At 33.8% G+C, this 18435-nt stretch overlaps 1 protein-coding gene across 1 annotated transcript; it reads left to right on the top strand.

Moving 5' to 3' along the window:
• The first annotated feature begins 9143 nt into the window (after positions 1-9143).
• LOC129265547 (mitochondrial basic amino acids transporter-like) lies at positions 9144-17836 on the top strand. The gene is made up of 3 exons (XM_054903532.2): positions 9144-9188; positions 10104-10187; positions 11563-17836. The coding sequence occupies exon 3, from the start codon at positions 11584-11586 to the stop codon at positions 12274-12276; it is 693 nt and encodes a 230-aa protein (XP_054759507.2). The 5' UTR covers positions 9144-9188; positions 10104-10187; positions 11563-11583; the 3' UTR covers positions 12277-17836.
• The last annotated feature ends 599 nt before the right edge of the window (positions 17837-18435 follow it).

The raw sequence follows: 18435 nt of genomic DNA, 5'->3' as shown, positions 1-18435 counted from the left end.
GTTAGAGCATGATAGCTCCAATGCTCCATGGTTAGAGCAAAGGGTTGTTCCACTTGTTCATCTGGTAAAATATGCATCACTCATTTTGTTGAAAGTTTTCTTCACATCACTGTAACTGAAAAGTGCAAACAATCGTTGTGCATCAAGCGTAACATTCAAGATTTTATTTTTGGTCAGTGTACGAATACAAAGAAGTTTGGTTTCCAATGCCTTCAACAATAAGTATACACAAAGATGAAAAGTACAATATATCATAACAATATCAAAATACTTTACATTGACAATCACAATAAATTATTTAAGGTCAAGTCCATCCCAGAAAAATGTAGATTTGAATAAATAGAGAAAAATCACACTAGCATAATGCTGAAAATTTTATCAAAATTGGATGTAAAATATTAAAGTTATGACATTTTAAAGTTTCGCTTATTTTTCACAAAACAGTGATATGCACAACTCAGTGACAAGCAAATGAGACAGTAGATGATGACCCTCACTCACTATTTCTTTTGTTTTTTATTGTTTGCATTATACAATATATCATTTTTTACAGATTTGAAAATAAGGACCAACTTGACTGAACCATACAGTATAATATTTAACAATGCTAATTCCACTTGTTCAGGGAGGAATTAGTCTTTGTTTCACTTGACAATGGGGAGAAAATTAGAATATTTCATATTTCTCATAATAAAATACAAAATAAATAGTGAGTGGATGACATCATCAGTCTCCTCATTTGCATACCAACCAGGATGTGCATATAACTATTTTGTGAAATTAAGCGAAGTTTTAAAATTTTACATCCGATTTTGATGAAATTTTCAGTGACATTATGTTTGTTGGATTTTTGTCTTTTTATTCAAATCGACTTTTTGTTGGGGTGGACTTGTCCTTTGATAACTGTCTGCAATTACTTTAATGCCCCTAAACTTCATACATGTAATATACACATGTACATGTAGGCCTTCTCACTCAGAACAACCTTTCACTTCCAGACACGTACACGGTACATGTAGACCTGTACATGTAGACCTGATAATAATTAATACAAAAGAAACAAGCACAAAGAGAAAAGAGAATAGTAATTTAAAGTATCATCTTTAATACAATTCGTGTCTTGCCTAGATTTCATAAAGCCTAGATCTATATGAAAGTATGTTTTCATTGTTTTGGTCTATCCCTCAATAGTATCTGTCACTGCTACATTTCACTAGTACTGAAGGTCCTAAAGCTATGTTGGTAGTGGATAATAATAGAAACATGCTTTTGAGATTTTACATGTACAGTACATGAAAATGTCTTTTGGCCAGAATCTGACCAAAATAAGAAAAACTGCATGTTTATATGTTTACTTCAGTGAATGACAATAAATATCCTTCCAATTTTGTACTTTTTGTCTCACCTGCATAGCAGAGTGAGACTATATGCGCCGCTTTTCCGACGGCGGCGGCGTCAACACCAAATCTTAACCTAAGGTTAAGTTTTTGAAATGACAGCATAACTTAGAAAATATATGGACCTAGGTCATGAAACTTGGCCATAAGGTTAATCAAGCATTACTAAACATCCTGCCCGAGTTTCAGGTCACATGACCAAGGTCTAAGGTCATTTAGGGTCAATGAACTTAGACCATGTTGGGGGAATCAACATCAAAATCTTAACCTAAGGTTAAGTTTTTGAAATGTCATCATAAGTTATGATGACATAACTTAGAAAATATATGGACCTAGTTCATGAAACATAAGGTTAATCAAGTATTACTGAACATCCTGCTTGAGTATCACGTCACATGACCAAGGTCAAAGGTCATTTAGGGTCAATGAACCTTGGCCAAATTGGGGGTATCTGTTGAATTACCATCATAACTTTAAAAGTTTATGGATCTGATTCATGAAACTTGGATATAATAGTAATCAAGTATCGCTGAACATCCTGTGCAAGTTTCAGGTCACATGATTAAAGTCAAAGGTCATTTAAGGTCAATGAACTTTGGCCAAGTTGGGGGTATTTGTTGAATTACCATCATAACTTTGAAATTTTATAGATATAGTGTATAAAATGTAGATATAGGGGTAATCAAGTTTCACTGACAAGTTTTAGGTCACATGATCAAGGTCAAATGTTAATGAACGTAGTATTGTTTCATTATATGAATGGTGTTTTTGTGAATAATTATTTGATAGTAGTTTTTAAAGTCAGCACTGCTGCTATATTGAATCGTGTGATGCAGGTGAGACGGCCAGAGGCATTCCACTTGTTTATTATTGGTCAGTGGTGAAGCTCATGCGGCACTTTGCAATTGCTTGATTCAATATTAGTATTTGTTTTGAAAGAAGAAGCTTCTAGCAGCAGATCAACTAGTTGGGCAAATATTTTTGATAAAAATAAAGCCTGCTAATTGATCTTATCATTATCTGTCAACAATCAACAGTGAACATATACATCAATACATGTATTATCTCTAAAAGTTTTTTCTCTCGCCTGCACTATACATGTAGGTGCTGCTTTCCGATGGCGGCATTGTCAACATGAAATCTTAACCCTTTAGCACCTGAACCGCCCGAGACCGCCCTTCCTATTACACACTGAACCGCCTTTAACCGCCCGTACGTTTTCTTTGCGCTATAGTATCTCTTGTCTATGATTTACCGTGGTAATATTGCGTGTGCGTACCGTATAGGTTGGCTGCTATATAGATCTGCATAGAAAAGTGTATGCTCCTATTGAGTATAATAGAGAAAAACCGATTGACATGCATCGGTGTGTAGCAAGTTCCAGACTGTTGCGCAGTCGATCTCAGCAAAGATGGCTGCGTCCATGTCTCGGAAAACCACTTACTTCGCCGAAGAAGCTCGGGCGTTGCTATATGTTCATCAAAACGTTGGATATCACACAGAGTGACATCTAGATGTGAGTTGGAATTAATTTATGACATATTTGATCCAAGATTTGGCGAAAACTTTAGTAATCTGTCAGTATTACTTTACATTTTTTTGAAGGCGTGGGACTGGGGCGGCTGAAACCCGAACTTTAGTTTTTTTTTCTTTTCGCTCTGCAAACGATTGTCAAAGGTCAATATTTTTACTGTACATCTGATTGAACTTTGCCATGTACCATTCTATTCAACAGGTCCTATGCTACAAAATAAATATAACTTGTAATGAACAGAAGTAAATTTATAAAAAAATATTTCAATTTGTTTGAAACAATGCCTACTTATTACCAGTTTTATTGTTTCCTTCAGTGAGTAATTGCCATTATGCATAGGAATCTGTAGGTGCTATAGGGTTAACCAAGGTTAAGTTTTTGAAATGTTATCATCGTAAATTAGAAAGTATAAGGACCTAGTTCATGAAACTTGAACATAAGGTGGTTTCAGACCGCCTCGAAGTTCGCCAGTTCCAGGTATTCTCTGATCGGGAAATTTACCCCGATCAGAAAATACCAGGTATTTTGGCGGTCTGAAAGCAAACTACGCGTAATATCCCCGAAAGAAAATACCCGATGAATAGTAGGTACTTGGCGAAATTACGAGAACTTTCGCGGGGATTTTTCCAAGGTCGTGGGTATTTTGGCGGTCTGAAAGCAAATTACGGGAACTTTTAGCCCAGCGTGTCGTTGGGTGCGGCGCCGTGGGTGGCTGCTGGGCTAGTGATTTTGAATCTCGCGCCTTGCTTGCTTATCAGACCATACTGCGCATGCTCGTAACTTCAGGAACTACTTCAGGAACTTATCCCGAAGGGTATGTTTCAGGGCGGTGTGAATGCAGGAATAATTAATGGGTATTTTTCAGCCTAAAAAAGTTCTCGTAATTTAACGGGGATTCTTGTGATCGAGGCGGTTTGAAACCACCTATAAAGGATAATCAAGTATTACTAAACATCCTCCCTGAGTTTCAGGTCACATGACCAAGGTTAAAAGTCATTTAGGGTCAATGGACTTACATGTAAAGAACATACAAAAACGGGATATTTCAGATGTTAAAATATTTATGAATCAAATCTTCTTGAATTGTTCCAAAACAACCAAGTTTCTCGGAATCACTTTAGATGATACACTGTCCTACAACAGCCACCGTTCTATTTTAGCTAACAAGATCTCAAAAAATATTGGTATTCTTTTTAAACTTCGCAATTTCTTGCCACAGAAGGAGTTATTTATGATATATAACTCTTTCCTTAACTTATCTTCAATATTGTAATATTATTTGGGCGAATGCTGGAATAAAAAAATTGGAACCCCTTCATAAATTGCAAAAGAAAATTTTAAGAATATGTACCAACTCCCCTTTTAGAACTCCTTCACGACCTTTGTTTTTTAACCTCAATAAATTACCCTTAATATATACGATATTCATAAATTTCAGATAGTATCTGTGATGTTTCGTACTATTCATAACATAATTCCTTTCAATATATCCTGTATGTTTTTAATAAATAATTCTGTTCATTGTCACAATACTCGCTCAAGTAATAAATTTCATTATCCCAAGGTTAAAACACAAATTCTCCTAAATTCATTAAGGCATTATGGCCCACGCATTTGGAATAATCTCCCCGATTGAATCAAAGACTCAACAACAATTACGTCATTTAAATCTAAGTTAAAAAGAATGTATATAAATGAATACCGGGTATGCAAAATAATTTGTTTCCTTTCTCCTTGCCGAAATCTCATACATTTACCGCACCACCCTCCCTGTGTGTTTGCTTGTGTTTGTTGATGCTGTGTGTGCATTTTTTTCATTCAATGGACTGGGAACTACTACTCACAAGTTTTTATAAACTTTTCTGTAGTTTCCAATTTTCTCTGATATTATTTGTCATTCCTGTACATTTGTATATATATCATTTTTTATGCTGAGAAAATAAATAAATTGAACTGAACTAAAAAAAAAATATATATATCAATGGGGAGATTTGTGTACAAAGTAAATGGAGAAAAACAAATTTCAAGAATGCTCTAAAAAGTGATAATTCTCCTTTTCTCTAGTTTTTAAAGACTGATTTGTTATGAATACTGATTAATGAAGGCAATCAAATTTTTTTTTTTGAAAATTGAAAAATATGAAGAAAAAAAAACAAACAATAGAAATACATAAGAAATTCATGAAACCATGAAAAACAAGATTTTTTTGTTGTTTGAAATGGCTAATTTCCTTTTCAGTCATATCAAATATGTCTCAGTAGAACATTTTAAAAGAAATACATTTTAAATTATTCTAATTTTTGAAATTATGGGGAAAATTGTGTACGTTCTCTATGGGGACAAAATGTCCCATACGTAACATGTCATTAATTTGTTTAATTAGAGTCTGTAATTAGAGGGTTTGGGCTTATGACATGAAACTTGCCTTAGATATACTAGAGTGTTGTGACTTCTATCACACTAAGTTACAGGTTGTCAAATTAAATACTTTCAGAGAATTCTCAACTTGAAAAAAATGTTTTAAAAATTGTCTTTTTTCTGCGTCCCATATGTAACGGCTCATCTTTTCTCTCTAAAAGGCCAAGGTCAAGGTCATATGTCACTATTTTTTTGCATGATTATTCTTCTCCTAGATGTCTACCATCATGAGGGTATTCAGTCTAATCAAAGTCATTTAACACTATTTTTCAGGTCATTAAAGCCTCTGAAATGTTCCATACATGTACGTAACGCGCGCGAATTCTTGGACTTACCCATAGGTGGTCTGAATAAAAATGAATAACACGGCTGTTTTTCGACTCGCCTTATGTCCGCCGTAGGGGAAATGTGCCTGCAGCATAACGTTCAAGCTAACATTTCAAGATTACAAAATTTAAGCACAGTAGCAGTCATTGAACTGTGTTTTCAGCTGTTAGAATTAAAATATGTGATTTTTTCATCTTTTTTTAAGAGTTCTAATTTGGCCTTTTAGGACCCTCTTTTGTCAATGTTTTTTTTCATTTTTTTTTTAAATTGCCCTTTGAACACTTACAGTACTTTACAGATTTAGTGATTGATTTCCACAAAAAAAAAAGGTCCAGAATTTTTTGTCAGCCCATTCCATTCTTTAAAAGGGGTATAAACAAGACATAGATATGCCAATATTTTATTTTGAGCGGGCACTTGATCAGTTACATGTAAATTTTGATATAAAATCTGTAAATTTATCAAGTAAAAAACAGTTTTTTGTTTACATGTATATTCTTCAAATCATAACCGCTTTCGGGCACACACACACATATTCATATAATCTAGTATTGAATTGGAACAGTGACATCGACTTGTTGGGAGGTTCACTAAAACTAAAGATAAGGTTGTAATGATGTATATATTTTAGACTGCATTCTAACAACTTTTTTTTCCATATTTTCATTGTAAAATGAGAAAAAAAGAGAGGAACATACTGTAAAACATAATGTCATCAGAGCAAAGTACATTCAAATATGATACTACTGGACAGACACTCTTTCCACCCCTTTCTCATTACAAAAAGATGTGAAGTATCGATGAAAACCCCCTTCAATGTAAATAAGCTCTTTGGCATCGCAATTGACTTTTTTTTCTACATTTGATTGTGCAGGACTTACCTGGATAGTGTGTGTACTTAGTGGAGGGGGGGATTTGGAAGGTTTCTCTTAACTGCAAGTCATTTTTCTTTTTAAAGGACTCGGATTGTTCACTATTCATTGAAATCAATAGTTAATTGCTCTCAGGCTCAATGTGTCCTTGTTACTTCCAGGAATTGATTTTGTGATTATGTAATGTATTTTGGAAAAAGGCAAGCCTTGGAATCACTCTTATTCTTTTGCGCACTGATGTTGCAATATTTCACATTCGTACAATTAAATTGAACAATCATAATGATTAGTTTTCTCCCCTACCTTTAAAGTATAGAAGCTAATAAAAGGCAATAGTTCTTGGATAACATCTATACATTAATCATCATCAATGGTGTAATATGGAAATCTTGAATTAAAGAAAATAACATGGAAACAATTGCCAAAATTAATTCAGCGTGCATGAGAAAGCAAGAAAACAGGATTAAACCTGGGTATTTGGAAATGGGTAATTAATACAGTCAAAGGCTCAATTGATACCTTCAGCAATTTAGGCCTGCTCTGACCTGACATACAGTTAACAAAAATTTAAATGTCAGACATGTAAAAGCAAAATTAAAAATAGGTTTCCTCTTATTTCATAATGAATTTGAGAAATGAAAATAAATGTTTTTTTTTTCCAGTCAACAAATCATTTCAGCTTTTTTCATTTTTGTCAATTAAAACTTGGGTAGGGGTGTCTAAAATTTGTATATATACAAGTGTACATGTAGATTGGCATGGTTGAGTATTAAAATATATGCACACATTAATGCCTGCCCAAAAGGAGTTTAGAGAACCAGTGAGTTGGGCTTGATATGAGGCTGGTACAAATATGGAGCCCAGAAATTGCTTTTAACTAGAACAAAATCATGCTCCCAATTAATATATAGTGAATCACATTTTTAGCATGAACCTATAGATGTCTGTAACTTTACATGTGACATGTGTATAATGCACATGATGCTTGTCTGTTGTTGTCAACTGTATAATTTAGATTCTGGAAATGTGTGAAGAATAGAAAGAAATGAGGAAAAAATATAGACTATTCAACTACAAAATTTTATGAATTACTGTGTACATATATGAACACTAAAATTATGTTCATTGAAATTCATGCATTGTTATTGTTATGGTGTCATCTTGTCTTCATAATTGAACAGAAACTGTCTGATTTATGACCGAGCATTTTACAATGTATCTACATGTAAACAAACTTTATCAAAAATTGAGCTGCATCTTTCTTGTAGGAATCCAACAGACATCTTTTCATCCTTACCCTCACATTTCATGTACAGAAAAAATGGGGATGCACAAAAACCATTGTGAAATATGCTTACTTTGCTCATTGACCTAGTGTGATTCTTGCAAAAAGATAGGCCTACAACTGAAACTTATGTTAAAGGGATGGTCCAGGCTGGAAATATTCATATCTCAATAAATAGAGTGAAATTCACAGAGCAAAATGCTGAAAATTTGATCAAAATTTGATCACAAATAACGAAGTTATTGAATTTTAAAGATTTGCACTATTCCGGTGAAACGGTTCTTAGCATGTCTTTATGAATATTTATTAGGTGGGCTGATGATGTCATATCCCCACTTGTTCTTTTGTATTTTATTATATGAAATTAGGTTTATTTAAAAGTTTTCTATCAAGAACTAAAACAATCGGATTGACAACTGATTAAGTGCATTAGTTATTTATTGCCGCAACTTATTTCATCATAATGGAAACACATCAATGACACATGCATGAAAAAATGAAACATTTATGATTTCATGTAATAACATAACAAAAAGGAAAGTGGGGATGTGACATCATCAGCCCACCTAATGAATATTCATGACGATGTGCGTATACAGTAACTATTTTCACAAAATATTGATAAACTTTAAAATTCAATTACTTTGTTATTTGTTATCCGATTTTGATGAAATTTTCAGCATTTTGCTCTGTGAATTTTACTCTATTTATTTAGATATAAATATTTTCAGCACGGACTATCCCTTTAAGTTACCATATACCCCTCTCACATTGGTTATTCAAATTTATCCAGGTGCTGTCATGGAACGGCAGCACCGCTATAAACCTGCAATAAATGCATTCACAGTAGAAAAGTTATCACGGCACAGTCCCGAGATAAATTTGCATGTACTCATTCACACTGCAGCAAGTGATTTTTATTACCTCCGTAACAAAACACGTCCTTCAGATTGAAAGACGAGAGTCTTTACACTAGATCACGATGCCCCCACATATCACAAGTGGTTTATTCCGATGTTGTAGCAGTGTGCCTTCACACTGAAGAAACACCGCGACAGTTGTTGGGCTGTCCTGCTGATATTGATGGCTTGGTTAGCGATAATTTGTTGCAGAGGTTATTGCAAGGTGAGGTTATTGCGGGTCCCAGAATTCACACTGAAGGCAACACTGAGCTACATGTACAGTCTCGAGATAGTCCCGGTACTGTTGGGTTGTTTGTGGCCAGTGTGAAGAGGGTATTAGTGTAATAACTAATTTGATCCATTTATCATTCTGTAAATCTTTTACTCCTCCCCCCTCCCTTTAATACAGGTGTGGCAGGTGTTCTTGTTGGGCATCCATTTGACACAGTCAAGGTAATTACTCACACAGAGTGTAATCATTCATTACATTTCATTATTCAGTCTTTTTTGTATGTGGTTGCATGTTTGTTGTGTAGTCATTAAACCATCTGTTCCAGTCTGTTGACATTGAATACACTATTCTATTATCTATTGAAAAATTATTCACTCAGATTTTCCTCTCTACTGTAGTATAGAGATAAGCTAAGGATTTTTATTACTTAGCTGAACATTAATATAATTTCTTTTGATTATTGAATTGCATATTTTTTAAATTACTGCCTAGAATTAATTATTCAGAGGGGGGATGAGAAAGATCTCTGGTCATTATAACATGTGAGTAAAAAAAACTTTACACTTAACAAATCCCTAGTTTAAGGAAATATATATGGCTGGAAAGAATATCTTCTTCCAAATAATTTGATACCATATTTTTGTTGTATGTCTTCGTGCTTGGATGATCAGTAGGTATTCTTTGCAGTGATCTAAATTTTGATTTGCGCCAAAGTAAGGCATTACTGCAATGAATGAAGCTAGATGACATCATTGACAAATGGATTCATTCATTGCAGTCAAAGTAAAGTTGTTTATTCATTGTTATTTTGTGTGTGGAAGCACCAGGGTGTAGCGGTTCTGACTCTTGCCTTGTAATCAGAGGGTCTAGTGTTCGAATCCCACCATGGCCTAGCGCCCTTTGGCAAGGCGTCAATCCACACATTGCCACTCTCACCCAGGTGCTAATTGGGTACCGGTAGGAAACAACGGTCATTGTGGTTGGTTTAGCAAGTGTGCGCCTAACAGGCTGCTTGAAATGCTATGAATCCAGTGACCGGGTAATAATAATTGTGAAGCGCTTTGAACAGTCGTAGATTGATAAAGCGCTATATAAATGCCAATTATTATTATTATTAAAATCTTGAATCCCTTCAGGTTCGTCTGCAGACACAGAGCAGTGTTGCCCCCAAGTACTCTGGTGCATTTAATTGCTGTATCAAGATAATAAAACAGGAAACGGTAGGTTTAAAACGTAGTATGTAAACATTTCCATTATATAAAGTTCCAATACAGGTACTGAAAGGTAGCGGAATCAAACTGTTTTTGTTGTAAGATCTCCTCAATGTTTACTGTACTTTATAAATTTTTTGTCTGGTTTCTTTATTTGTTATATTGTCAACACTCTATTCTCAGTAGAAGTGTAGTAAATCCAAATTATGAATCTAGTTTGTTCCCCATGAATGTGAATGACTGGATTTTCCTTACACTTCTAATGTTCAGCGTCCCTACTCCTCCTCAACTCAATACTCTCCTCTTATCGCATCTTGTATTACCTCAAACTGTCAACCTTAAAGTTAAGAAGCCTTAATACACCTTTATCAGTAGACTGGTGTACTGATAGATTAATATTTTGTTGCCGTTTTTGTAGAATTTTAATTAATTTTAAATTAATTTAATCTTTTCTTTTGGAGAAAAAGTTTCATTTTGCAATAAATGAACATTACATTATTATTTTTAGGCAAAAAATGTCTCCAATTGTTTCATATTACACCTTTGTATCATTATATAAATCAGAGAATTACTTTGCATAAATAAAAACTAATAATGATGAGCCATAAGACTATTTTCATGTCTTTATAAAGTAATTAAAGGACAAGTCCACCCCAACAAAAAAGTTTATTTGGATAAAAAGAGAAAAATCCAATGAGCACAACACTGAAAATTTTTCAAAATCGGATGTAAAATAAGATATGTAAATTAAAATATTTTAAAGTTTCGCTTGATTTCACAAAACAGTTATGCACATCCTGGTCAGTATGCAAATGTGGAGACTGATGACATCATCCACTAACTTTCTGTTGTATTTTATTACATGAAATATGAAATATTGTAAGTTTCTCCTCATTGTCAAGTGAAACAAAGATGAATTCCTCCCTAAACATGTGGAATTAGCATTGTTTAATACTTATATGGTTGAGTCAAGTCGGCCCTTATTGTCAAATCTGTAAAACGAGAAAAGAAATAGTGGGGGACATCATCGACTGTCTCATTTGCATGTCACTGACTGTCTCATTTGCATGTCACTGAGTAGAGCATAACTGTTTTGTGAAAAATAAGCAAAACTTTAAAATGTCATAACTTTCTTATTTTACATCTGATTTTGATGAAATTTTTAGCATTATGCGAGTTTGATTTTTCTCTATTTATCCAAATCAACATTTTTCTGGGGTGGACTTGACCTTTAAGTAATCTAATATGTATGCAGATTTCCTTAAAGTAGTTTATAAGTTGAGGTTATGATATTTATTTGTTTGCCTATTTAGTTGATGACCAAGAATTGTTGGCTGATGGTTTATTAAATTTTTCTGGAATTCTCTTTTTCTTTCTTAACCAGGTGTTTGGTTTGTTCAAGGGCATGGCTTCTCCGCTGGTAGGTCTCACGTTCATAAACGCTCTAGTGTTCGGTGTACAGGGTAATGTACAACGGCAGTTTGACCAATCTTCTCTCTATAGCCATTTTATTTCTGGAAGTCTTGCTGGATTTGTGCAATCCTTTATATGTGGGCCAATGGAACTCGCCAAAATAAAGGTACAGATAGATACACAAGGCAAGGAAAGGAAAGGAAAATACCATGGATCTATTGACGCCCTGCGGAAGATCTACAGGATGGAAGGGTTTCGAGGATGCTACCGTGGTCTTATGTTGACCATTGCAAGAGACACACCTGGTTTAGGTATCTACTTCATGTCATATGAGTTCTTCTGTAGTGAAATAGCCAAGATGTATGCCGATGGTCAGATCGGAATCATGGGACTTCTGACTGCTGGCGGTCTTAGTGGTATGAGCTCTTGGGTTTGTACGTACAGCTTTGATGTTTTTAAGACAAGGCTTCAAGCTGAAGGGTTGGATGGGCAGAACAAGTACAGAGGTAGCATCGATGTCATACAGAAGAGTATCCGCAATGAAGGAATACGGGTCATCAACAAGGGACTCGGTACACAGCTCCTGAGAGCATTTCCTACCAATGCTGCAATATTCACCTGCGCAACATTATCACTTGAACTAATGGGACAGACAAGTAACAATAGTAATGGAAGACAGGGTTGATGGTTGGTTCAGAAAATATTGTACAAGGGAGCTATTTATTAACATTATCTGTTTAACATTTTTCCATAAGTCTTATTGTATCATTGAATGTATGTTATTGTGTCACCTTGATCACAGCATTGTGTACTTGAATTGCACAAAAATATATCAATATCATAAATGATCAAGAGCTTATTGCATTTTGCAAATATTATGCATGTACATGTAGTAGCATGATCCAGACAGATAATTTGTTTTGAGATATTTCTCTGAAAGAAATGCATGGATTTTGCATGATGAAATTATATTTGCTTTCACTAGAAACTAAATTGTTTGAATTGGGCATAGAATATATTTGTGTATAGAAATTGTGTTATTCCAATACATTCATACTTATACAGACATCACTGATACATGTAGTTTATTTTCTTTATAGAGATACAATGGTATTGGAGTAGAAATTATCTTATTCGGTGACACTGGCTCTGTAAAAACAACACTATTAAAGTAACTTTGTATTAAATCCTGTTGTACATCCAATCATATCAAGGACTCTATGGGATATACTATAATGGCATTGAACAGGGCTGAGGTATGATGCATGTGGGAAATGTTTCAAAATTGTTTATTCACCAATACCAAATCCTAAAATAGGTAAATTTTTCAAAGAAACTGTTCAAAGTAATTGAAAGAGAATCTTGTTTGTGGACGATATTCCTAAAAAAAATTATGAAACTTATTACATTAGATATTTGTTTATTCAGTGTTTGGAGGGAATTTGTGATCCCATATTTTGAATGTATTAAATCCCAGGGAATTGGGATTTGAATCATGCTTTTAAAAGAATATAGTAGAAAATTGTGGAACATCTTCAATCATGAATACAAATTAGATTTTTTTTTATAAAAAGGTGTGGCATGATGTATTCTACCATATGAATAAGAAAATTATCATCTTGACCCTGAAGACATTCGCTTTTCATATGGGCTAATCTATGTCATAAATGGCACCATTCATGAATTTACAAGGTATAAGTACTTTGAGAATTATATTAATCATAATATATTCTAAATAGTATACCACTACATGTATGTTTAAAATGTGATGCTGCAAGCTGAAACAATCATTCACCTCAGAGGGACTGGTCATTTCTTTAGATCTCACAGCTGCTGCATTGTTTCAAGCACTGATCTCTTGGTTGCCAGTTTTTGAAAGACCTTGGATTTGCACCCCCCAAAATTACTGTTTTTTAAATATTATTGTTACTATTATTATTTCTTTAACAGTGGAACAACTAATACATAATGATAATTATAATAATAGCCAATACTAGCCAGTTGTATGTATTTACATGTATATCCAAATGCCGTGATTGCTCACAACACTCATACATCATAACTAAAAATTAAAACATCAGCATAAGCATCAATGCAATCAATTCAGTATCCACCTCAACATTTCATAAATAAAGTTTGGAGGTTTTATTTTGTTATTCTCTTAGTTGTGAGGATGCTATAGCCTGGTGAATCTTTTATTCCAAATACAACATACCCTGCCACTTGAATTAGGCCTCATTGCCTCCAATAATATCCCATCTGGGGGCCATTTCATAAAGCTGATTGTAGGTAAGCACCCTGGCTGCAATCCATCAATAAACAGAATGGGTTTGGAGGCACCTGTAGCTTGTAGATTTTAGTTGAAACATATTATATTAAGCTAAAATGTATTTGTGATGTTTGAAATGTATGCAGGTGAAAGGGAATGTTTCATCCATACATACATCTTATCAATATTTTGTATCCCGTTTGGTCTACTAGCAGATGGTATCATTCTCAGATTCTTTAACATCATCATGGCCGTACTGCCCACTTAGACCCCATTCTCATTACTATCCTGAAACTGTTAACATGTAATGAGAACGGTCCAAGAGGTCTTGGAAGTGATCTTCCAAACTGGTTTGGAAAACCACCTCACGGTGTAGTTTTCAAGATCGCTTTGCCTCATTTAACTGTTTTTAGCGTGAGGACACAACCGTTCTTCAGGAAGCGATCTTCGCACATTTTGAGCGCACTACTCGACACACTGTATGTAGAATATGTACGCTACAGTTTCAAATAGCTTGCAAAACTTTACACCCCAAGAGCGCTCCCCTAGGAACAAAACCCCTTTACATTAAGTGGTTTTAGAAGTACTTTCGGCTGATCAGATGGGAACGCTAGCGAAGTGATCTTACAACTGGTTTCTTGAACCGGTTTCCTGTAAACTAGTTTTAGAAAGTATAATGAGAATGGGATCTTGGTCAACTAGCAGATGGTCTCATTTTTGAACAACATCATGGCCATACCTCCTCATCACTTGGTCTGATACTTACTTGGCATATCTGTCATTTAGTATAATGCCCAGTCTTAATACTTTTACACTCTTTGTCATATGACTATTTGGTTTGTAAACAGCTCACCTAATCATATAGGCTATATGGTGTTAGACCACATGGAGATTAGATGAAATGGTCATAGCCTAATTGCAAATTGGACAAAATATTAATGGGGCATGTGGAAAGTATGACATAGTTAGTTGATAGGATAAATCTATGTGGGATGAGACCAACCGAAAGTGGATTTAGGGGCAGTTTTGATAATCAACAACTCAAGGGTGTTTTTTTTCACAATTTGTTTTTTTGTTTAGACTTTAGATCATGAAGTTTGAAGTGAGCCTTGCTTTGTGATTACCCAGTAAGATACTATATTTTTAGATGTATTGTCACTAATTGTGGACCATCATTGAGTTTATTTTGTATATCAAAAGAGAAAAAAATATTACCCTGCAGAGTTTTAATTTGATTTAGTGAAAAATGGAAATGAATACTTCATTTTCCATTTACATTTTTACTGTGAAATAATGCACTATAACAGTAATAGGACTTCAAAATATCAATGGGGACGGGTCTCCAGTTTGTCTATTTTCCCCCATGATTTATTTAGATTTAGCGTCTACTTGACCGTGTACCATCAGTGAACTGAGTAATAATGCAAAGTATGTTTTACTTTATGATTCTTTCTGTGAATTTGAACCCCCACCCTTCGTTTTTTATAATTAGTTATATTTCAATGGAAGCAAGTTCTTTTAGAACTGGCTAAAACTTTGTAAAAGGTCAATAATGTCAATTACCATCTAACATGCCAAGGAGTGTATCTAGCCGTTGAATCTGTTTACAACAGCAGATTCTCTGTTAAAATAAAAATATTCATTTCTTATTTCTATCCCCTTAACCCTCCTGAAATTTAGTGATTGGATACCAGTAAACTAAGACACAGATATATCTTTTAAAAAATTGTAAATCGCATTTTCATTTCATAAATGAAAATTATATACTATAATGAATTGGAATATTATCATCTTACATCAGAATATTTGTATTAAGACTGAATTTTTCAAACAAATGAAATTGTGGATTGTCACTCTAAAATAGCATTGTTCTATGTATGAATTATTCTTGATGAACATTGTATTCTTGGTTTATGCAGGGAATTGTTAGTTTCTATCCATGGTGTGTACATTGGTGTTATGCAGTGGTTTATTTATATTATGTATGCTGCATGCTGCCAAGAGAGTAGGGCCATGTTTATTCTTTTTACTTTATTTTATTTTCTGTTGAAGAGATAAGTTTTTGTGTTAGCTTATTACAAAATAATAGGAAAATTATTCAATCAGTTTTTACATCAAATCAGTTCAGTATTCTTTCTCTTGCTTTACATATTTGTCTGTTTTTTCCCCACTCTTCCTTTTCTGGGCTGCAGCATGTCTAACATTACATGTATATGTTATTTTAGTGATATCTACTTCATATAAATTGTTTATCAATGTATAAATATTTATATGTATGCAGTATTTCATATTTTTGAGGATTTAGGAAATGTAAAATTTACAAACTTTTTTGAATTTATAGTGTTTCTGTAAAATTTGGCTGCTTCTATAATGTTTAATGATCTCCAGCATAGCATGAACAACTGGGTACGACATATTGTTGATTTGGTCATCAGCTTCCTTTTTATGAACATCTCGATGAAGAATTAGCAATCTTCATTTTCCTCTTACAAGATATCTTTTTGACGACTGATGAACCAAACACTTTCAGTTTAATATGAAGCCAAGCAATTGAGGCAACATCATTATTTTTTTCTTGTCAAAATGAATAGTCCATACTACTGAGTAATACCTTGTCTGTCAGATGAGTGCTCCCGTCCAAAGTCAATGGGTCCATGGATGAAAATATAGCCGGGCCGCATACATACAACGTCCTTATTATCGAGGACAAGCCCTATCCATTTGTTTTTGTCTCTGGTGTGATGTTTCCTGAGGCTGGCACTGTACTTCTTCCATGTTAACTTGATACATGTACATGTAATTGCAAACATGTTTTACACCCCTCATTACAGCAAAGGTTTTGTTTGAGTGTATTGAATTTATGATTAAATTTGTTACTGTAATTGATGTCCCGAGTTGTTTTTATTGGGTATGTTAGTTCATATGCATTGTGAATGTTCAAATTTGCACAATATGCTCATTGGCTATCTGACAGTAAAAAATACTTTGTTAATGATACTGTTTATCTTTGCACAAAATTGTGATTTTTTTTCCAGAATATGAAGATTTCATGAATATTGAACATTCTGATGCTGGTAGTCACAAACATGATGAAGTACTTTACTTTTTTCATTATTATTACTGAGGAAGTGTCTGTTAAAAATGAGAAAAATCACAGATAATTCATAGTTATACCTGTATTTAAGGCAAGATAGATTATTTAGATATAGATCTAGTACAATTCTAATTTGATTTAGAAGCAAAGCAGAATTTACCCTATCTTTGTGATTGGTATTAGGCCTTTAGACTAACAGCATTCAGGTAAAACAAACCAAATCAGCAAGTATTAATCTCATTGCTTTAAGGATACAAATTTATATAGATGTCTATTTTTTTCTCTTTTCAATCATCTATAAACTTGGATTATTTTCATGCTTAAAATCAAATGCAAAGATTGTTGTATTTAGTACTAAATATATTCCATGAATTTTAATGTTTTCTTATTTTATCTAGCTGGTATTCCTTGTTCATAATATGTGCCTTGAAACAAACTGAATTACACTATATTATGTTTTCCTGGTTCTTTCAGCTTATACAGTAAATAGCAGTTGTCTGAATTTCTGGAATAATAGGGTTTTTATTTTTACTATACTCTGATATGCAATTGATAGTTACTACCAAATGATGTATTTGTGGAATGCTGAAATATGTTATTATTTGAATATAAGTTATGGAACACCGTCAGTTCAGAAATTACAAGTCACTGTTTCAAAATCTATGTAGCATTACAATGTATGTCGCATTTAATTTCTGGAAATGAGTAATATTTACTTTGTATTTGAAGAACTCTACATGTGGTGTCCATGTCATTTATGTAAGAGCAATTCATGATATGAATTCAGAAGAATTGCTGGGTATATGAACCCACGTACACCTGTACATCAGCTTCTTCAAATTCTTTAATTTGACTTGGCTTCAAAGCCTGTCTAAAGTTTTGGTAGAGGGTCAGTATAATGGGCAATTCCATGAAATACACTAAGTATGTTCGACCTCCCATATGTGGGACCTTCAATCGTGAAATTTTCTGTATCTGATTTTGTGTTCTTCTGACAGTCTGTAATGTTCTCAAAGGACCATGACTTGGTCAGTTTATGAAGTGAGGTAAGACTTGAGAAAAATGAAGGTCGGACATACAAAAAGGTTGATTATTTTATGGAATTGCTAGTGGGAGTTACACTCCAATATTCATATTTAAAAAATTAGAGGTCAATGACTGTTTTTCAGCCGATAGAATTCAGAATTTGGCATCTAGCACCCTCTCTCTGTAATGTTTTATCTTTTAATTAGCCTTTTTGGCGCTTACTATACAAAATTAGTGATTTGATATGCCCATTCCATGCTTGAGAAGGGGTTTGATAAGCAAGACAAAATTAAATATTTTATTTTGATTGGGCACCCGTTCAAGAAAAATTTTGATGTAAAATCCGTACATTTTTCAATAAAAACACATTCTGATTTTGGACCCCTTCACTCTGTAATTGTTTTAGGGCACACACATTCATATAATTTAATATTGAATTGGAAAAGTGAGATCAA

Source organism: Lytechinus pictus, chromosome 7 (assembly GCF_037042905.1).
Source record: "Lytechinus pictus isolate F3 Inbred chromosome 7, Lp3.0, whole genome shotgun sequence".
Lineage (NCBI taxonomy): Eukaryota > Metazoa > Echinodermata > Echinoidea > Temnopleuroida > Toxopneustidae > Lytechinus > Lytechinus pictus.
Note: the sequence above shows the minus strand (reverse complement) of the source record. Positions and strands in the feature narration are given on the sequence as shown.